At 47.5% G+C, this 21332-nt stretch overlaps 1 protein-coding gene and 1 long non-coding RNA gene across 5 annotated transcripts; both read left to right on the top strand.

Moving 5' to 3' along the window:
- Positions 1-672: 672 nt before the first annotated feature.
- LOC134548503 (uncharacterized) lies at positions 673-19963 on the top strand. Of its 4 annotated transcripts, none has more exons than XR_010079798.1 (5): positions 673-3259; positions 3895-4017; positions 5059-5152; positions 5596-5797; positions 19652-19963. XR_010079798.1 is itself a non-coding variant. In XM_063393403.1 (4 exons), exons 1-4 carry the CDS (start codon positions 2223-2225, stop codon positions 5644-5646), a joined length of 1305 nt encoding a protein of 434 aa, XP_063249473.1. In that variant the 5' UTR covers positions 673-2222; the 3' UTR covers positions 5647-6813. The 4 variants fall into 4 exon arrangements, 2 of the variants coding, with proteins under 2 accessions (XP_063249473.1, XP_063249472.1); XR_010079799.1 differs by lacking the exon at positions 19652-19963 and adding an exon at positions 6434-6813 and having other exon boundaries at positions 5596-5734; XM_063393403.1 differs by lacking the exon at positions 19652-19963 and having other exon boundaries at positions 5596-6813.
- Positions 12286-17558, top strand: LOC134548502 (uncharacterized). The gene is made up of 2 exons (XR_010079797.1): positions 12286-16276; positions 16376-17558. It is a non-coding gene; the product is annotated as an uncharacterized LOC134548502 (long non-coding RNA).
- Positions 19964-21332: the final 1369 nt, after the last annotated feature.

The raw sequence follows: 21332 nt of genomic DNA on the forward strand, positions 1-21332 counted from the left end.
GGTTTCTGTGCACGTTCTCTTCGGGGGTCCCTGTCTGCTGTGGACACAGCGCGGTACTGCAGCTCTGCCCCGGGCCCGTCCCAGTGCTGCCGCCCTGTGGACACAGCGCGGTACTGCAGATGTTCATCCCAGGGGAGTTGCTGGCTTGGCTAGAATTGGTTTCCCAGTAAAACTGGGGGTTGTCTAGAAAACCTGAATTTGTGGGAGGCACTGGGTTTGTTTTCCCTATCCCTGCATCACAGTCAAGAACACTCCTGGAGCTGTGTTAGGCAGTGGAAGGAGGGGAGAGCTGCATTTATTGAATTCCTTTGTTGTTGTTATTGTTGTATTTTTTCATGCTATTTTATTTTATTGTGTTTTAGATTTTCATGTTTTTTTATTTTGACTTTTAAAAAATATTTTAATGTTTCCTCAAATTTTTAATTTTTCGATTTTTAGTTTACTTTTATATTTTATAGTTATGATTTCACTTTTTATTTTATTTTCAATACCTTTTAAATTTTTATTTAGATTTATGTTTTATTTTTATGTTTGCGGTTGTTTTGTATTTTTTAATGTTTCCTTAGTAATTTTTCCTTTGTAATTTTTTCCTTTGTCATTTTTTCCTCTCTAATTTTTTCCACTATAATTTTTTCCTTTTTAATTTTTTATTTTTTATTTTTCTCTTTTTAATTTTTCTCCTTTTTAATGTTTTCCTTTCTAATTTTTTCCTTTCTGATTTCTCCTTTCTCGATTTTGTCAGGCACCCCCCTTTAAAACCGGGGTGCCTTCGGCCGTGCCACAACAAAGATGGCGGCCCAACAGGAAATGGTTTCAGCCACAAACAAGATGGCAGCCGGAAGTATGGGCAGCCACCTAATGCCCCGCTCAAGATGGCGGCTCGTCGAGCCGCCTTCGACCTTCCAAAGACGGCGGCCAAAAAAGGCGGGAAAACACAAGGACCACCCATGGGCGTCGACCCAACTGCCTGCGCCCGACCCCGAAAACGGCGCCGCTCAGGAACAATTTTCAGCGTCGCTTCCCGGCGCGAGGGAGCTGTGTGCCCGCTGTGCCGCGCCGCGGTGCGGTTGCGGCAGCCATTTTGGTGAGGCGCCTGAGTAACCAGCTACCCGGGGCCTTCGGGGCTGCCACAAAAAAGATGGCGGCTCTACCGGATGTGTCTTCACCACAACCAAGATGGCGGCTACAACGGGCGGAAGGAACGTGACACCACTCTCAAGATGGCGGCTCAGCGAGCTGCTTTCGACCTTCCAAAGATGGCGGCCAAAAAGGCGGGAAAACACAAGGACCACCCATGGGCGTCGACCCAACTGCCTGCACCCGACCCCGAAAATAGCGCCGCCCGGGAACAACTTTTTATCCTTTTACAGGATCAGCAGCAGTACCTTGAAGTCGAGGTGTATTTCACAGGTAGCAAGAAAACAAAGTAGACTTTTGATTTTGTAGCTCTCATTGTTTACTAACAAAGAAATCGAAAACAAAACAAATAATATTATTAAAAAACCCACCCTAAATAACAGAGAAAGAGAAAATAGACCAATATTATTTTAATTTCAAACCACTTTCCCCCTTAGAAAACCAGGCTAATGTAATTCTGCTTAATTGTGGTGCTGACGTGTTAGGTTAATGAATTAGCAGAGTTTTAAACATACAGAAATAGACACGAATTTTGAAAAATAAGTACAGAAATATAAAAATATGAATAGATATAATAACAGCAGAAATATAAATATGAAAAATGATATCATGAATAGACATAAATACAATCTATAATATTACTCATTACTTATATTATTACAGTAGTCTATATATTATATCCATAGATATGACTAGAAAAAAGACAGGGTAATGATCAATATAAAACTAATGAATGTAAAGAAATCATGGAATAGAGCTTAGAACAGAGGGGGTTTTTTTGGTTTGAATTGGCTTGGTGGCAGGGGTTGTCTTTGAAGCGGTGGCCGGGTGTCTTTCGGGGCGTTTCTCTTAGGGGATTTCTGTGCACGTTCTCTTTGGGGGGTCCCTTTCTGCGTGTCCCCGACGGGCGGGGAGCCCCGGGCCGGGCCGCGGTGCTGCCGCCCTGTGGACACAGCGCGGTACTGCAGCTCTGCCCCGTGCCCGGCCCCAAGGGGCCCCGGGCTGGAAGCTGGTTCTTAGTGCCCGAGTGCGGTCACTGCCCGGGAGCTCCTGTTCGATTCCGCGCTCCCGGCCGTGTCCGTGCGATGGCCGGGCCGCCCGCGGGACTCGGCAGCAGGAAAACACCGAGCGCTGCGTGTTTAAAGGGAGCCGGCCCCGCTTGCCCGTGCGGCGCCTCGGCCCGGCCCGCGCCGCCCTCATGGAGCCGAGCGGAGCTGCGGGAGCGCGGGGAGCGGCACCGAGTGCGGTTCGACCGTGCCGAGCTGTCCCGAAGAGCGGAATCTAAGCGACTGCATAGCCGAGCTGTGCCGGTTAGATCCGAGTGTGGCCGAAGAGCCGAAAACACCCGAGGATTTCCGAACAGCCGAAAAGAGCCGAGCATTGCCGAGATCGGCCGAGTTAAGCTGAAGGGCCGAAAATGGCCGAGTGCAACCGATAACAGCCGAACCCAACCGCGTTTAGCCGACTGGAACGGAGTCGAACCGAACAAGCTCCGCCGAACCTCGCCGAGTTCGCCCGGTTTGGACCCTATAGCCGCGGCCGAACCAAGGCTCTGCTGCAGGTGTATTCGAGACATCTTTCCTCTTTGTTTGACAGAAGGAAGAGGGAAAAAAAAAAAAAAAAAAAAAAAAAAAAGAGGAAGAAAAAACGGGAGCAGTTCCGGGGCGGTCCCGGGGCGGTCCCGGGGCGGTGTGCGCCGTCACTGCCGCCTTCTCGGCGGGCGATTCCAAGGCGCTGTCGGGCTCTCTGCCGGCCGGTCGGCGGGCGGGCGGCCGGGACGCGATGGCGCTGTGCCCGGAGCTGGAGCGCTCGCTGTCGCTGCTGCAGCCGGGCGCCGACCGGGCCCAGCAGCAGCAGGAGCGGCGGGCGGACGCGGCCCCCACGCCCATGGTGTTCATGTGCGCCGGCTGCGGGCGCCCCGTGGGCGACACCCGCACCTGGGGTTCAGTGTCGAGGACAGCGGTCCCATCCTGCTGCGCAGTGAGTACCAGCGCTGCCACCCCCGTGCCGCCGCGGTCGCTGCCGCCGTGCCTCCTGCCCTGCCTCCCGCCGCAGCTGCGGCCGCCAGCGTCGCCGCGGACCCGGGGCGGAAGGGCTCCGAGCTCCCCGGAGAGTGCGGATGGTGAGGGCCGGGCCTGGCTGGACACAGTCCCGGGGGAGTCGGGGTTCCCGGCGCTGGGGACCGGCAAAGGGCCCGGAGCGCTCGTGTGGCCCGAGAGCCCCTGGAGCACTTATCTGGGGTGGGCTGTACAAGCCGCGTATGGCCTAAGGGAGAGGGATTTCTCACAAGGACATGTAGTGATGGACAAGGGAGGCAGCTTTAGATTAAATGTCGGGAAGAAATTTTTCCCTGCGAGGGCGGTGAGGCCGTGGTACAGGTTCCCCAGAGAAGCTGTGGCTGCCCCTGTGTCCCTGGAAGTGCCCAAGGCCAGGTTGGACGGGGCTTGGAACACCCTGGGATAGTGGAAGCTGTCCCTGCCCAGGGCCGGGGGTGGAATGGGGTGAGCTTGAAGGCCCCTTCCACAATTCAGCGATTCTGATGGTCTTGGTCTTGCTGAGGTTAGCCAGCCTGAGGAGCTGATGCAAATTCAGGCTAAAAGATGAGTGCTCATCATTTATACTGTGTAAAGCATGAATGAAAGGTTAAAAAAGTTCTAATGCATGATTTAAAATTTTTTTTTTTATTTTTAAGAAAAGGGATGGGGAGAGGTGCCTCCTTTTATTTTCTTCTGAATAAATGTTATTCCTTGCTTGCAGCATGGTAGAAACCCTACTCTGCTCTGGCTGCTCCAGGACCCTTGGCAGCAGATACATGCACGCCTCAAGGCATCTCGACTGCAAGAGGGATTTGTTCTGTGTCCGTACTGACTCTGTTGAAAGGTAAGTGCAGAATGTTTATGGGTCAGCCTGCCAGCTCCACTGCACTCACCAGGCATGGCACTGAGGGTGCTCCTGTTACATCTCTGGCAAGGCTGGAGGGAGCGTCCTCTGCTGCTCTGTCCCACGGTGGTTTTCTGTATTGGTGCTGTTGGCATCCCAGTGCTCAGCTGTAGGGAACATCACCTGTGTAAGGCACATCCTAGAAAAAGAACCAAAACAAACCAACCTGGCCTGCCTTTTGTGTGGGAAGTTGCATTCCAGCCCAGAAAATATCACCAGGTCCAGGGCACTAGAGGGTTCCTTCGCATTTGATTGGAAGAGTTCACAAACCAAGCACCAAAGAGGCCTGGCTGGAGCCTGTTAGGGGTCCGCATGATCAGCAGGGAGTGTGGCCAGAGGGGCTCGGGCAGGACTTGGGGTGGCTCTGCCCTGTGCTGGCCACATCTGCTCTGTCCTTGCTAAGATGGGCAAAGGCAACTCTGACAACTGAGTACGTGCTTGAGACTCTCACTCAGCTGTCTTAAAATCTGTCTAGAAAATGAAAGTGTGCTTGGGTTTAGTTGGTTTATAGCACTTCAAAGGGGTTATTAAAAACTGTATCCTCAATTAAGGCTCCGCACCAGAGTCCTTTTGTGCAGGCATTGTCCTAATAGACAGTGGTTGTTCATCTGGACTGGTTTTAATGTCTCTTTTTTTTTCTGAAGTTCCCATTTATTTTGCTGTATTGCTGTGGATATTCCCCTTGGTACTCTGGACAGGGTTTGGAGATTTTTTTCTTCATTCCACTGCTAGAGTACTTTTTTTATTGCATGGCAGTAAAATTCTCTCATGCACTAACTTGGCTGCAGAATGGCATTTTCTGGCAAAGGGATGCTGCTTCTGCCAGCCAGCACTGCACTGTTCTTGGTGTCTTGGTGCCATTTTCCACTGTATCCCGTATCCCCAGAATCCACGGCTGTCTCTCAGGGTTCTAAAGGAGTGCTGTATTTGGATTTTTGGCTTCAGTGTGGGAAGTGCATGATGTAACCTGTGGCATCTCAGCTCTAGGCCAGGAACCCTGGAAAAGCAATCTCTCATTCACGAGGAGCCGCTTACTCTTGAAAGCCCAGCTGTCTTGCAAGAGGTGCCGCACAGGGTGAGATTTAACCTTACATCATTCTTTGTTGAAATCACCTCTGAGAAATCTTAATATGCTTCAATGGTTTCTGCAGAACAGCTTATTCCACCCAGAGCAATTCAGTGCATTGTAACATGTACTGGACTGCTTCCTGTAATTGCTGTCTTGTGCTCTGCAAGACTTTTAGCCACTTTTCCTTCAGTTTTCTTGGTAGTTAGCATTTTCTGTTTATCAAGCACAGCATTAGGTTCCTATTTCTGTCTCAGAAATTTGATATGATGTTTCTAGTTAGTTCCGATTCACTTCTCTAGATCTTCATTTAACTTTTAGCCATGTTTCTTCTGCCTCCTGTGGAAATGGACTTAATGCTTTTGCTGTAACTTTATCTTGAAATATTAATCACAAATTAATCATGGTAAATCAAGTTGATGTTTTGCTCTACTAAAATCTTGTGACTGCAGGTAGGAAGAGTTGGGAGCGAACAGCCTGAGGAAGTGGACTGTGGAAGCTGAAGGTTGTCCAGCCAAAGCTGAGTGTGTGGCTCTGACACTGACCAAGGCTGGAAAGAGTTACTGTGTGGACAGAGAATGTTAGAGCCAGGTGAGCTTTCACAGGATGAAAGGAGCGAGGAGAGAATCGAATGGAAAGAATTGCTGAGATCAGGTTTGAGCCCTTTCTTTGGGTTTGGGATTTGTTTTGGTTTTTTTGTTACCCAACACTGCTTAGCATTACTACTGTGAGATTTAAAGTTTTCTCCAAAAACTCAGAATTAATTTCCCCACTCTGCCCCACTGGTAGGCACCGCATCTCTTAGAAAAGCTCCTACCCACCATCTTCACTGCCCCAGTTTGAAGTAGTGCTCCAGTTTAGCCCGTAGTAATGGGTCTTACATCCCTTTCTGTTCAGGTAACTACACCATTTTGTTATTGACATATCTGCCAGAGGAGCCTACATTACTCCAGTGTAATTTGTGAGGCAGTTTCTGCTCTAACAAGTTTTTGAATGCTGCTCAACTGCAAGAGAGCTCCTTCTGGATGTTTGAAGGTGACAGAAGAGATGGTCGCATCCCAGGAGCTTGATTTTGGAATGTTTAATGGAATTGGCCCAGTAGCTTTTACTTGTGGGCTTTGCAAGTCTGCCCACAGCAGGTCCAGCCTGTGCTTCAACTTAGAGCCCTCAGTGGGCAGGGAAATGGACCTTGGAGAGATTGTTACAGCTCTACTTAACGCTTTCTGAATTGGGATGATTTTCTGGAAGTAGGCTGTCCATTCTGACCCATTTTCTTCTCTCTCCTTGCAGACTGTAGCTGCTAAAAGGCTGAGGTGAGACCAGGATCTGCAAAATCTCTGACTCTCCATGTCTTCCCAAGGCTGAAGCCGTGTTTGCTGTCAATGACAACCCAGTGGAAGATGCTAAAGACTGAAAACTTTGGGGTTTTTCCCCTGAATCCCATGACACTCTCTGCAGCTGTGCCCTGCATATCTCTTAAAAGAGTTTCCGGCTTTAGAAGGGTTTTACCCTGTGCAATATTGATCTATAAGTCAATGAAAAAGAATCTTACTGTATCAATGTGATGTTACTTGGTTTGAGTTGTTTAATTAAAGCATATCATTGATAAGGGGTTTGAGAATCCCTTGGACGGCCCTTGGGGCTGGCAGCTCTGATTTATTTTCTCTTCATTCCTTTAATGTCGTTCAATTATTTCTTAAGCAATTACTGCAATTTGGATATCCAGTAAGGACAGCAGCATTCCCACTCTGCTGGATTGGGAAATCCAAGCCCAATTCCTTGGAGAGATTGAGGGGATGGGGAGCTGAGCCTCAGGCTGGGTTTTGACAGTGGGAATTCGGTGAGGAAGAAAGAAGAGAGATTTCCCCAAAAAGGGGTTTAGGCCAGTTCTGCTGGCTTTGGGTGCCTCTACCTCCCAAAAATCCTCCTGGTTCAACAGGACTTGAAGAAGCAGCAGGATGTGCTAGGGGCCTGTGCTGAGACCCCCAAACCCTGGTCAGGGAGGCTGGGAAGTGTCAGCTCCAGAGGAACACCAGAGAGGGGCTACGCTGGGACGCCTCAAATTGCAGCCAGAGATGCTGGGCACTGCTGCACCTTTGGGACACTGCAGCGAGGCTCCACTGCCTGATGCAGAGAGCTGTCCCATTATTGTTTGTCGGGCTTAGAAGCGGGCAGGTCATTCCAGCTGCACGGGTTGAAAAGCCCAGGGGAGCAGGTGGAGTCGCAGACGATCACACAGAAGCCAAGCTGGGAGAGGAAATGAGCTGTGCCACAGATTTCTTTTTCCCCAATGCCCCAGCACAGCCCCGGCTGCGGGCGGATCAAGAGCGGCTCGGCCCCAGTGCCCGGCCCGGAGCGGCTCCTGCCGCCCGCCGCCATCCCGGTCCCAGTCCCGGCCCCAACGCCGCCCCGGTGCTCCGGCCCCCAGACGCACAGCCCGCCCGCCGGGGGAGAGGCGGCTGCTCTCGGGACCCCCAGCCGACACCGAGAGGAGCCGAACGAGAAACCCCCAGTCCCACTCCCGGCTCTGCCTCAGTGCCCCGAGCTCCGCCCAGCCCGGGAGCAGCCCGGGCTGGGCTCCAGTGTGAGGGGGGGCCGGCCCGGGGGAGAGGGGCGGGGCCGGCTCGGGGGAGAGGGGCGGGGCCGGCTCGGGGGAGAGGGGCGGGGCCGGCCCGGAGGAGAGGGGCGGGGCCGGCCCGGAGGAGAGGGGCGGGGCCCGCTCGGAAGAGAGGGGCGGGGCCGGCCCGGAGGAGAGGGGCGGGGCCGCGGGCGATGGTCCCACCTACAACTCGGGCAGGGCGGGGAGGGCTCGGGGTGGGGCCGGGGCTCTGTGAGGCACTGCTGCAGATGTGGAAGTGTCTGAGCTGGAGATATGCAGAGAACATCTGAATTCCATACTTGCCCCTTGTGCAATGAAGAACTAAGTTGCACGCGAGGGGAGCAGTATTTATAAACTGTCTCCATATTTCCCTGTCATTCTGGCTGTTTGGATTTAGCCTGGGCTTATCAGCTAGATCATAAACAAGCCAACCCAGCTCCTGAACTCTCAATGAAATGCTTCTACAGACAGACAAGCTAGTAATGATTCCAAAGGAAAAATTGTAAATGAAGGCTAATGATTGCTGGGGAATTTCCTTAGGAACTTCCTTAGGAATGATGAACTTCACACACAGAATTTTGGAGGTGGAATCCAAATTTCAGCCTTGGGCACTTGCAGGAGAAGAGGGATCCTTATCCATAGCAAGGAAAGTCTGGTGCCCCAGTGTGTCAAGTGCTGACAGTGAACTGTCTAGGGAATGAGCAGCAAGTCCCCCCTGCCCTCACACTCAGAGCGGCAGCAGCCACAGGTGTCAGCTATGAGAATGATGAGGACAGGGAACAAAGACAGCTGGGTGCTGTAACGATGATGAGGGGGCGGGTCCTCCCGAGGCTGCTTTAAGAGGGGGTGCCTCAGCTCAGTTCCGCATGGAGCTGCTGGAAGAGAGAGGCTTATGGTGGCCTCCCAGGCATGTCTCATGGAGTGATGGTGAGAGCCTCTCATTGGGTCTGGGGGAGCAACTGGATGCACTTGGGTGTGGGGCTTTGCTTGAAGGAGGTGCTGGGGGGCAAACCTTTGTGCTAGACGGGGCAGCAGCCGGTGAGCCAGTGTGGGTTTGTACAGGGGACTTTCACCTTTTGCTTTTCAATTTTATCTTGCTAATCCCTCCCTGCTGCCCCTGAAAAAAATGGGGGTTATGAGGACAAAGGAAGTTTAAATTGAGGGAAGAAACTCCTGTTTTGTTATTGTCTGTGTTTAAATTGGTGAAAAACCCCCTTTGCCTAGGATTTTAATGAATAGTAGTATTTAAATGTGGTTTTTATTAAATATTATGGTTTTTGGTGGTATATAGTGTTTTGCTTTATTTTTTGGTTGTATTTATTAGATGTAATTTAGTTTTTGAGTGAAGATAACTTAATGGATGAGTTTGTTTGTATTTGAGATAGAATTAATTCGAGTAGCTTTTTAAATAGACTTCTGATAAATGTTATTGAGGTTTTGTTTTTATTTATTGTATGTAGGGATTCAGATTGGGTAGGGCTGGCTTGGGTGATGGAGATTTGGGTGTTTTGTTGGATGCAGCTTTTAATATTTAAAAGTTTTTTCTGTTTAGTTTTTTTAAGGTGGTTTTTACTATTTCACTGTGTAGATTTATTTTGTTTGTTGATGGTGTATGATAAGGGATACGGTCTATTTATTTAATGTTGTATTTCTTACTTCAGGTGTTGATCATGTTTTTTTTTTTAGACTGGGTTTTGTTGTTTGTTTTTTTTTATGGGGTATGATATGTTAAAGGATATGCTTTCTAAGGCTTACCATGGTGTAATGGGATGTAATATGAGGTACAGGGTCTGCTTTCAGTCATTTAGTGGTGTTTATTGTTATTGCGGTGAGTATGTAGTGTTTTGGTTGGTTTGAGGTAGTGTGATGTAGTTAATTTGTTAGGATTTTCTAATACATGTGGTTGGATTATTGTTTCTTTTATTGCAAGGGTTTATTCATTTGGTTTATTTGGTTGCAGTATATGTTTGATAGGTTCAGATAATTTGGGAGATACTGTTCATGGTTAAATTGATCTTTTGGTTTTGTGTGTATATATAGGTGATTTTTTTGTTTGGATGGTTTGAGGCATTATGGGTTTATTGAATTAGGAATAATATTTTTGGTGTTGTTAAGTTTATTTGTGATATTTTTATATTTGCGGCATGATTTGTTTGTTGTTTTGGTGGGTCTTATTTGTTTTATTTTTGCAAACATGGCAGTGATATGGTGGATTTTTTAGGTAGTTTTTTGGGGTAGTGACATTCCTGTTTTGTTGCGGTGTGGATTTTCTACTCTAAGTTTTCAAGCTAGCTTTCTATTTCATTTGTGTGTTATGATTTAAATTATACATACTGTTAGGTGTCAATCCTCTGTGCCCCTGCCTCTATTTCTAGAGCTTTCCCTGCCAGTCTTTTTTAAATCGATATATCATTTGCTGTTTCATATCATCACACTGCTTCTGCTATTCCCATTGGATTTTGTTCTGTACTCCCTGCCCTAAACCCCTCCCTGAGTGCATTTTCATTGGTTGCTTGCTTTGTATTGCCCTGTCTATAAAACGCACGGGAGGACACGTGCCCCCGGTCTTTGGGGTCCAGCTTTTAGTTGTTATGCTTCAGTTATACCTGTAATAAATCTCCTTAGTTTACCCCAAGACCCGTCTCGTCTTCACTTTGTCTCTGCGCGCATAGACTGGCTGAACCAGAGTCCCGGTGGGGAAGTGAGAGCTCCCCGGGGGAAGGTGTCGCACCCCTGAATGTCGCTGCGTGCCCTGGGGTTTAGGAAAACACGCACAGCGACACTGTTTACTAGTTTAGATTTTTTCATGTTGTTAATTAGTTTGGGTTTTTTAGTTATTTTATAGAGTAGTGGTTATTATTTATGAGTTAGTGTAGGTTTTTTTAGTTGTGTTTAGGGTCAGTTGTAGGTCAGTTTTGAGTTCAGCAAGTTGGATTGATTTATATCTTCTGCTAGTTTTTGTGATTTGCTGTGTGGAATTCTCTATGGTTGTTTCCAGTTTTTGTTCTATTTTTATGATGTGATAAGAATTGTTAGTGAAAAGACTCTAGTGTTCTTTGTTTGTATGGTGGAGTTTTTTAGTTTGTGTTCATTTTTTGGTTTTTTTTTGTTAATGGTAATAAAGATTTTTTGGGGGGTTAATTTGTGATTACTTGAAAGATTTTAGGGACATTTAGGCTTTTTTATGTGGGTGTGCTGTATGAAGAGAGTAATTTATTTGTTTTATGTGATGGTGGTGGTGTGGTGGGTAGAGGGCCTTTTTGTAGTAGTTATTTTAAATGTTTGAGGGGTTTTGGCACTTTAGTTACAGTGGGACTTTTAAATTTTATTTTTAGTTAGTTTTTTTAGGTTTTATTACAGTTAACAGTTGTGATTTTTTTTGCTGTGTTAGTAATAGAAGTGGATTTTGATTTTGTATGTAGTGATGGGATTATTGTATATGGCATACTAGTGTTGACTGGGATTTAAATTTCTGTGGTTCTGATGTGTTAGGTTAATATGTTTATGTATTTCAAAACACATGGGATTTTGCTTTTTGTTTGGTTAGAGACAGGCCTTTTTAAGTTTGGGGAGGTTCTGGATGTATATTTGAGTTTTTTTAAAGGAATTGGACGAGGTATTATTTTCATTATATTTAGTAGTTTGATTATGGGTCATCAGAGTTGGCTTTTTTTGGTGCAATTTTTTTTGAGTTTTCTTTTTCAAAGTTCATGTATTTGTGTGGTTAGGGCAGTGGTGTTTCTGGTGTAACTCTAAGCATCCATTGTTGTTTGTGTGTTCCAGCTGCTCTGCTCGTATTACATTGAGACCCCCTTACAGAGCGGCAAACAGCTCTGCTGAGACCGTGCCCTGATGTTTGGTTTTCTTTGTGAGAGCTGACTGAGACACAGCAGCCCGGGGACAGCAGGGAATTCCCCAAGGGCAGGACGGCCTTCCTTTGCACCCGACGCAGATTCTCGTTCCCGGAAGTCCCAGAGATAAGTGGAGGGCTATGAGCCACAGAGGGGATGAAAGCAGGGTGCCGGGTGGGAACTCGCGGAGAGGGGTCTGGAGTCAGCTCTGCAGACCGGGATGGCCCAGATGTGACCCTTTAGGCCACATCGAGGGAAAGTCTCCGTTTTGATCACAGTGCTGAGGTGTGCAGGGCAGAGCAGTCCCAGGCCATGTGGAGTCACTTGTCTGTTGTGCACTCTGTGTCTTTTGGGCGTCTCACATGCAATATCTTCTGCCTTAGCCCTTCGAGGAGCCTCTCGGAAACACCAGGCATCGTTCTTAATACCTCCCTATTCCTCAGCTCGGTGGCTTTGACTTGGGACCTCGCACGCACATCAGAATCACATCTCTCTTCAGAAGCATCCGGTCCCAGGTCTTTTCAGGTCTTGTTCTGAGCTGTACTGACAGCTGTGCACCGCAATGATCCATTGTGGCGGAGTAGGCATTGTAAGAATGCCGAGATAGGTCGAGGTATCTGACCGTAGGTTTCTCGGGCATCCATCTTTGCGGTTCTCGGACGAAGCAGTTCTGCTGGCGTCTTCTTGCTGCCGGGTTCTTTGAGCGTCATCGGCTCTACATCGGTCTTACCTCGGTCATCTCCTTCCGCATTCTCTCGGCCCTCAGGGTCCTTCTTCTTGCCAAGCCTTTTCTCTCGCTGTTGCGTCCTTCTCGTTTGTGGTGTCCTGTGTCACGGGTGTTGGTGTGCGTTTGGCCCTGCGCTGCTCTGCCCTGCTGCGTAGCCTGGGTGTAGGGGTAATAGGGCATGTCCCGGGGACTTGAAGTTTGCAGTGTAGGGTGTAGTGGGAGCGTAGAGGGTATTTTTAGGTGGGCACAAGATGCCTGGAGGTTTTAAGTTATCCTGCAGTGCTCTGACTTTTGTACTGACTTTCAGATGCAGATGGATTAAATCTGTGGCAGAGGGCCCCATCCTGGGTGAGGGTGTTCTCCTCCTCCACTGCCTGAAGAAGAAGGTTGGTTGGTGTTGGTCTTGGCAGGGGAGGTGTGAATGGTGGCTACATTGCAGCATTGTTCTTTGTGTTTATTTTTAGGTACTAAAGCTGGGTATTGGCAGTAAAGGTCAATGAAGCAAGGTGAGCAGTGACTGGTGGATAGAAGCAGTTTTTATTGCTCAGGTCTTAATTTCTGGTGCAGCTCTAAGCATCCACTGTTGTTTTTTTATTTTAGTTGGTTCACTTGCTGGATGTCCCAGCCCTGGATGCCAGAGGCCAGATGGGTGTAAGCTTAAGGTACACTTGTGGCATACCTTAGTTGGACTGGGGAGGTTGCTGTTTCACACTGTTTCAGCATGCATTTTTGCTTGATTTCTTTGCAGGTGCTGCTGCTGCCCTAGGCATGCCAAGGAACGGAGGAGAGCAGGTGAGGGGGCATTTAGGCAGGGTCGCTCCTGGGCAAGGGGTTAAGCATGTACCTTTTCATTTTGCAGGTATCCTCCGGGCAGCCTCTGGAGTCGAATGTAGATCTAAGATGAGCCAGGACAGCAGTGTGGAGGAGACCTGGGGATTATTCTTCTGGAGGGGATCGTCACATTTTCATTTTCATGGTCCTAGGTGCCCTGTGGAGGTGCAGAGCTGATTTTGGATACGGCAGCACCGAAGCGGACACAGAGAATGTCTCGATGTTGACGGTCCTGATGCGTTCTTTTCAATCAAGAATGGATTTTGTCTACTCATCTCCTGAAAGATAAGTGTTGGGGCTGGTGGTCAGGAGCAGAGGAAAAACTTTTTCTGTTCTAGGAGGCAATTTAAAGTTAGCTGAGACGAGAGGGCTGTAGAGGGATGGACCATTTGGAAGTAAAGGGAGAGCATTTCTCCTCAGCCTCGTTGGAGCCTTCCCTGGCCAGGACAGTTCTGACCCCTCTCCGTGTTCTAGCGAGCTTTGTGGTGTCAGCCATCTTCAGGAGTGCACAGGGTTAGGGTGCACCAGGGGATGCCTGGCCCACCCTGGGATCCGTGTCCTAGGAGGAACCCAAGTTGCAGGTTGTAGGGTTCAGCAGGGGCACTTGACAGTGACACACAGAGGCTGAGGGAGGGCTTGAGAGGGAAAGGACTCAAGGGCTAGAGAGCACAGAGTGAAAATAAGGGCTACAAGTTAGAATACAGATATATCAGCCCTCACAGCAGCCCCTCCCAACCCTTGTTGTTCTGAGAGTAGGTGCTGGCAGCAACCCTAATGCAGGACAATGCCAGAACTCGTGAGAAGTGCAGGCAGTAACCCTAAGGCTAGGGTGAGGCAGGAAGTGATAGTGGGGAGCAGCATCCGACAGGGTTGAGTATAACCGGGGGTTTCCCGCCCCAGCCCACCCTGCGATCGTCTGTCTCTCCGCAGCCGGGGATTGCTGCCTGTCCCCGCTCAAGGCGACGGTCGGCTGGGCTTCGTGGCCATTGCCACCGCAAAGAGCTCTTCAGCTCTGTCAGCCTCTGCCCTGACTCAGGGCCACGCTTCGGATAGGAAGGGCAAACTGTGGATGATGTGTCTCGCTTGCGGGACAACTCTTGGGACCCTAACGGTAAAGGCGCGTCCTCGGCTGCAAGCGTAGGGTTCTCGAGAAGTAGGGTTCAGCAGGGGCACTTGATAGTGACACACAGAGCCTGAGGGAGGACTTGAGAGGGAAAGGACTCAAGGGCTAGAGAGCACAGAGTGAAAATAAGGGCTATAGCCAGGGATACAAGTTAGAATACAGATATACCTGCCCTCACAGCATCCCTCCCAACACCCCTGTTTTTCTGAGAGTAGGTGCCGGCAGCAACCCTAATGCAGGACAGTGCCAGAACTCCTGAGAGGTGCAGGCAGTAAGCTGAAGGCTAGGCGAGGCAGAAAGCAGCAGTGGGGTTGTGGATTCCCCTGGGTTTTTTATTAACAGGATATGCCCACCATGGGATCTGTGTCCTGCTCTGGTGAGTGGTCACTGCCCCAAAAACGCGATGAGGACTTTGGCTCTGCAAGTTTGAGCCTCTGAGCGTTGCTAAATCTATTATTCAATGACCCAGGCATTCATAGAAGACAGTGAGTAGCAAAGGGGCAGGTGTTGGTAATTGTGCTGCCAAGGCCTTGTGTTCACATTTGGTTTCCTTTATTGTAGCCGCCTGAGAGACGACAGCCCGGTACCAGTGGGAAATTCCTCAAGGGCGAGGCGGCCTCGTTTTGCACCCGATGCCGATTGGCGTTCCCAGACATCAAAGAGATAAGTGGAGGGCTGTGAGCCACAGAGGGGGCTGAAAGCGGGGTGGCCGGTCAGGAGTCAGCAGGAGGGTTTTTTGAGTCAGATTTGCAGTCTGGGATGGCCAAGATGTGGCCCCTTAGGGACCTAAAGGTAAAGTCTCACTTGATCGAAGTGCTGAACTGTGCAGGGCAGAGCAGTCCCAGGCCATGTGGAGTCACTTGTCTGTTGTGCACTCTGTGTCTTTTGGGCGTCTCACATGCAATGTCTTCTGCCTTAGCTCTTCAAGGAGCCTCTTGGAAACACCAGGCATCGTTCTTAATACCTCCCTATTCCTCAGCTCGGCACCTTTGACACTCGGGACCTCGCACGCACATCAGAATCGCATCTCTCTTCAGAAGCATCCGGTCCCAGGTCTTTTCAGGTCTTGTTCTGAGCTGTACTGGCAGCTGTGCACAGCAGTGATCCCTTATGGCGGATTAGGCCTCGTAAGAAGGCCGAGCTAGGTCGAGGTATCTGACCGTAGGGTTCTCGGGCATCCATCTTTGCGGTTCTCAGACGAAGCAGTTCTGCTGGCGTCTTCTTGCTGCTGGGTTCTTCGAGCCTCATCGGCTCACCATCGGTCTTACCTCGATCGCCTGCTTTCACATTTTCTTGATCCTTAGTCATTCTGGATCATTCATCTTGCCGAGCCTTTTCTCTCGCTGTTGCGTCCTTCTCGTTTGTGGTGTCCTGTGTCACGGGTGTTGGTGTGTGTTTGGCCCTGCGCTGCTCTGCCCTGCTGCGTAGCCTGGGTGTAGGAGTAATAGGACATGTCTTGGGGACTTGAATTTTGCAGTGTAGGGTGTAGTTGGAGCGTAGAGGGTATTTCTAGATGAGCACAAGATGCCTGGAGCTTTTAAGTTATCCTGCAGCGCTCTGACTTTTGTGCTAACTCTCTTTAAGCTGCGGATGGATTAGATCCATGGCAGAGGGCCCCATTCCAGGTGAGGGGCTCTGCCCCATGCAGGTCAGTCACCGTTTGTCTTCAGAGGGGCAGCGTAAATGGTGGCTGTGTTACAGCGCTGTTCTTTGCATTTGTTTTTAGGAAGCATGACTGGATAGCGGCAGCCAAGGTGAAGCAAACAAGGTGAGCGTTGATTGGTGGACAGAATCAGTTGCTGTTGCTCAAGTCTCTCTTGATGGTGTAACTGTAAGTGTCCATTATGGTGTGTTTTAGGGGGTCCACTCGCATCACGCCGAACTCCGCTCAGCGACCGGACGACGGAGCTGCTTCGCCTCTCTCGTGAGCCGTCGGGGAGCACGACAGGACTCCGTGATGAAGCCTCCATCTTCTCCGTTTGAAGGTGCCGTCCGGACTGCGGTAAGGGCCGAGGCGTTGCGGTGGGTCGGGGAGGTAGGGAGGAGGAGCGAGGGTCCACTCAAGTTTCAGCCGTGCCGCATCACCTCGTCTCCTCTTAAGCCAGGTATACCCTGTGACCTTGGCGTGGGGCTCAAGGATCCGGGCCTTTTCGGGAGATGGTGAGTAGCAGAATTGTCAGGTGTTGGCAGTAGTGCTGCCAAGGCCACGTGTTCACGTTTGGTTTCCTTTATTCTAGCCGCCTGAGAGACGACAGCCCGGTACCAGCGGGAAATTCCTCAAGGGCGAGGCGGCCTTGTTTTGCACCCGATGCCGATTGGCGTTCCCAGACATCAAAGAGATAAGTGGAGGGCTGTGAGCCACAGAGGAGTTGAAAGCGGGGTGGCCGGTTGGGTTTTTTGAGTCAGATTTGCAGTCTGGGATGGCCAAGATGTGGCCCCTTGGCCTACTAAAAGGTAAAGTCTCACTTTTGATAGCAGTGCTGAACTGTGCAGGGCAGAGCAGTCCCAGGCCATGTGGAGTCACTTGTCTGTTGTGCACTCTGTGTCTTTTGCGTGTCTTGCCTTTCGTGTCGTTGTCCCTACAAGGGGCCTTTTGGAAACCCTGGCTTGTGTCTTAGCATTTGTAATCTCTGCGTTCCTCAGCTCGGTGGCTTTGACTCGGGACCTCGCACGCACATCAGAATCACATCTCTCTTCAGAAGCATCCGGTCCCAGGTCTTTTCAGGTCTTGTTCTGAGCTGTACTGACAGCTGTGCACCGCAATGATCCATTGTGGCGGAGTAGGCATTGTAAGAATGCCGAGATAGGTCGAGGTATCTGACCGTAGGGTTCTCGGGCATCCATCTTTGCGGTTCTCGGACGAAGCAGTTCTGCTGGCATCTTCTTGCTGCCGGGTTCTTTGAGCCTCATCGGCTCTACATCGGTCTTATCTCGGTCATCTCCTTCCGCATTCTCTCGGCCCTCAGGGTCCTTCTTCTTGCCGAGCCTTTTCTCTCGCTGTTGCGTCCTTCTCGTTTGTGGTGTCCTGCATCACGGGTGTTGGTGTGCGTTTGGCCCTGCGCTGCTCTGCCCTGCTGCATAACCTGGGTGTAGGGGTAATAGGACATGTCCCGGGGACTTGAAGTTTGCAGTGTAGGGTGTAGTGGGAGCGTAGAGGGTATTTTTAGGTGGGCACAAGATGCCTGGAGCTTTTAAGTTATCCTGCAGCGCTCTGACTTTTGTCCTAAATTTTTTTCAGATGCGGATGGATTTTTCCCTGGCAGAGCACCCCAAGGAGGAAACGGTTGTGGGTGAGAGACTTGCACACTGAAGGTACCTTGGAAAATGTGTAGCTTTGTCCTGGATTTTGGGGTTTTTTAAAATTTTCTACAAGGTTTTAAATATGAGCTTGTTAGAATTTAATGGTAAGGACTGAAAACGGGTTGGCTGCCAAGTTATACATAACAAAGTCAACTTTTTTGAATATCTGTGAGGCTTCTATTTTGTTTTTGAGACTTTCCTTTTTTGCTGACTTTTGCTCTCACTCTCACGTCTTTCCCTTTCGCTCTCACTCTCACTTCTTTCCCTTTCGCTCTCACTCTCACTTCTTTCCCTTTCGCTCTCACTCTCACTTCTTTCCCTTTCGCTCTCACTCTCACTTCTTTCCCTTTCGCTCTCTTTCTCTCTCTCTCTAACTTTCTGTTTCTCTCTCTCTCTCTCTCTCTCTAACTTCATTTCTGTTTCTGTCTTTTTCTAGTTCTCTCTCTAACTTTATTTCTCTTTCTCTCTATTTCTAGTTCTCTCTCTAACTTTAACTTTATTTCTCTCTATTTCTAGTTCTCTCTCTAACTTTAACTTTATTTCTCTCTCACTCTCCCTCTTTTTCTCTTTCGCTCTCACTCTCCCTCTTTTTCTCTTTCGCTCTCACTCTCCCTCTTTTTCTCTTTCGCTCTCACTCTCCCTCTTTTTCTCTTTCGCTCTCACTCTCCCTCTTTTTCTCTTTCGCTCTCACTCTCACTTCTTTCCCTTTCGCTCTCACTCTCACTTCTTTCCCTTTCGCTCTCACTCTCACTTCTTTCCCTTTCGCTCTCACTCTCACTTCTTTCCCTTTCGCTCTCTTTCTCTCACTTCTTTCCCTTTCGCTCTCTTTCTCTCTCTTCTTTCCCTTTCGCTCTCTTTCTCTCTCTTCTTTCCCTTTCGCTCTCTTTCTCTCTCTTCTTTCCCTTTCGCTCTCTTTCTCTCTCTCTCTAACTTCATTTCTGTTTCTGTCTATTTCTAGTTCTCTCTCTAACTTTATTTCTCTCTCTCACTTTATTTCTAGTTCTCTCTCTAACTTTAACTTTATTTCTCTCTCACTCTCCCTCTTTTTCTCTTTCGCTCTCACTCTCCCTCTTTTTCTCTTTCGCTCTCACTCTCCCTCTTTTTCTCTTTCGCTCTCACTCTCACTTCTTTCCCTTTCGCTCTCACTCTCACTTCTTTCCCTTTCGCTCTCACTCTCACTTCTTTCCCTTTCGCTCTCTTTCTCTCTCTTCTTTCCCTTTCGCTCTCTTTCTCTCTCTCTCTCTAACTTTCTGTTTCTCTCTCTCTCTCTCTCTCTCTCTCTAACTTCATTTCAGTTTCTCTCTCTCTCACTTTATTTCTAGTTCTCTCTCTAACTTTAGTTCTCGTTCTCTCTATTTCTAGTTCTCTCTCTAACTTTAGTTCTCGTTCTCTCTATTTCTAGTTCTCTCTCTAACTTTAGTTCTCGTTCTCTCTATTTCTAGTTCTCTCTCTAACTTTAGTTCTCGTTCTCTCTATTTCTAGTTCTCTCTCTAACTTTAGTTCTCGTTCTCTCTCTAACTCTATTTCTCGTTCTCTCTATTTCTCGTTCTCTCTCTAACTTTATTTCTCGTTCTCTCTATTTCTCGTTCTCTCTCTAACTTTATTTCTCGTTCTCTCTATTTCTCGTTCTCTCTCTAACTTTATTTCTCGTTCTCTCTATTTCTCGTTCTCTCTCTAACTTTATTTCTCGTTCCCTCTATTTCTCGTTCTCTCTCTAACTTTATTTCTCTCTATTTCTAGTTCTCTCTCTAACTTTAACTTTATTTCTCTCTATTTCTAGTTCTCTCTCTAACTTTAACTTTATTTCTCTCTATTTCTAGTTCTCTCTCTAACTTTAACTTTATTTCTCTCTATTTCTAGTTCTCTCTCTAACTTTATTTCTCGTTCTCTCTATTTCTAGTTCTCTCTCTAACTTTATTTCTCGTTCTCTCTATTTCTAGTTCTCTCTCTAACTTTATTTCTCCTTCTCCAGCGCCCAGCCTGGACTTGCTCTGTGGGGGGGCCTGTTCCATCTGCCTGAACCAAGGACATCCTGCCCAGGTTTGACACTTGACTCCCGTTGTTTTTCCTCTTGCAGGCAGCTGGCAAAAGAGGAGAGAGCCCCTGCGAGGCAGAGCCCCTGGAATGCCCTGTCCCGGTCTGAGGTTCCCACTTTTCTCTCCAACTCCCGGAGAATTGCTGGAGCAGAACCAGAGAGTGTCCATTTTATTTCCTGCCTTTTCCAATAAACGGTGACTTTCAGCTGGAGTGTGTTCCTGGTGTCATCCTCCTCCTCCTCCTCCCTGGATTTGTAAATAAATGTCCTGATTTTGGCCAAGGAGAATTTTGTTGTTCCAGGCATTGTGGCTCTTTTGTTTCATTGAAACTTCCCAACTCTGCTGAGACTTTGAGATGTCAAATACAAGTAAGACTGGAGTTTCTTGGGATTGTTACTCACACAAAATAGGGATCCTTCTTGGACAGGAGTAACTTGACGTGTTTAATGCCACTTCCCTTTAAAATCAGAGCAGGGGAAGCAGATTTGAAATCATCATTCCATGAACTTGCACCAAATTCCTCCAAAGCTGCAAAAGTTTTCCTTGTTAGAAATTCCTGAGCTTGTTTTCCAGGCAAGCTGGGATTTAGATGTTCTTTGTTCCTTGGATTTGCTGGTTTTCCTCTCTCTCATTTTAGTAAAGGATTTTTTTTTTTCATATTTTCCATGCTGATTGGAATTTTTGTACTGCTCAGGGCACATTGCCAAGGAAATGTACCAATTTCATGTTGGTAAATCAGGCATTGTTCAGCACCATATGCCCACAAGTCTGTAAATTCCCAGGGAAACTTGCTAAGTGTTGAATTGCCATAATGAATCTCTTTGTAAAGTTGATTATACTTTTTTATTTTTAATTACTTTGAATTTTTTATGTAGGGTTTTTTTTTAATAAGTGATGTCTTTTTGTATTTTTAAATTTTTTCTTTTAAAAAATTTTCTATTTTAATTTTTCCTTTGTAATTTTTCCTTTGTAATTTTTCCTTTGTAATTTTTCCTTTGTAATTTTTCCTTTGTAATTTTTCCTTTGTAATTTTTCCTTTGTAATTTTTCTCCTTTTTATTTTTTCCTTTTTATTTTTTTCCTTTTTATTTTTTTCCTTTTTATTTTTTCCTCTTTTTTTCTCTCTTTAACTTTTTCTTTTTTAACTTTTTCCTTTTTAATTTTTTCCTTTTTATTTTTTTCCTTTTTAATTTTTTCTTTTTTAATTTTTTCCTTTTTATTTTTGCTTTTTATTTCTAATTTTTCCTTTTTAACTTTTTAATTTTATTTTTTTCTGTGTTTTACTTGAAATTTTATTTGAAAACTTTTTTTTTTTCTTCATGTTTTCTTTGTGTTGGTGTGTTTTGTTTTGCTTTGGTTTGGTTTGGTTTTTTGCTCTCTCTCTACTCTTTTATCTACTTTTTTATAGCCCAAGTATGTAGAAGTTTGGCTGGTGGGAACAGAGGAGGTGACAAATGAAATCCATGTCCACTCCACGTCCGGATAGAATTGAGAGTGCAGCTAGAGAAATCTCTGTATTTTCTGCTAAATTAGAAATCCTGAACAGAGAAAGCTCTAAAGACCAAGGGGCCTTCTTTTTTCTTTTTCCTTTTTCCCCCGAACAATTCTCATTGTAGCCATTTACAGGATCAGGAACATTACCTTGAAATCGAGGTGTATTTCACAGGTAGCGAGAAAACAAAGTAGACTTGATCTTGTAACTCTCATTGTTTAGTAACAAAGA

This window comes from Prinia subflava, chromosome 3 (genome assembly GCF_021018805.1).
Source record: "Prinia subflava isolate CZ2003 ecotype Zambia chromosome 3, Cam_Psub_1.2, whole genome shotgun sequence".
Lineage (NCBI taxonomy): Eukaryota > Metazoa > Chordata > Aves > Passeriformes > Cisticolidae > Prinia > Prinia subflava.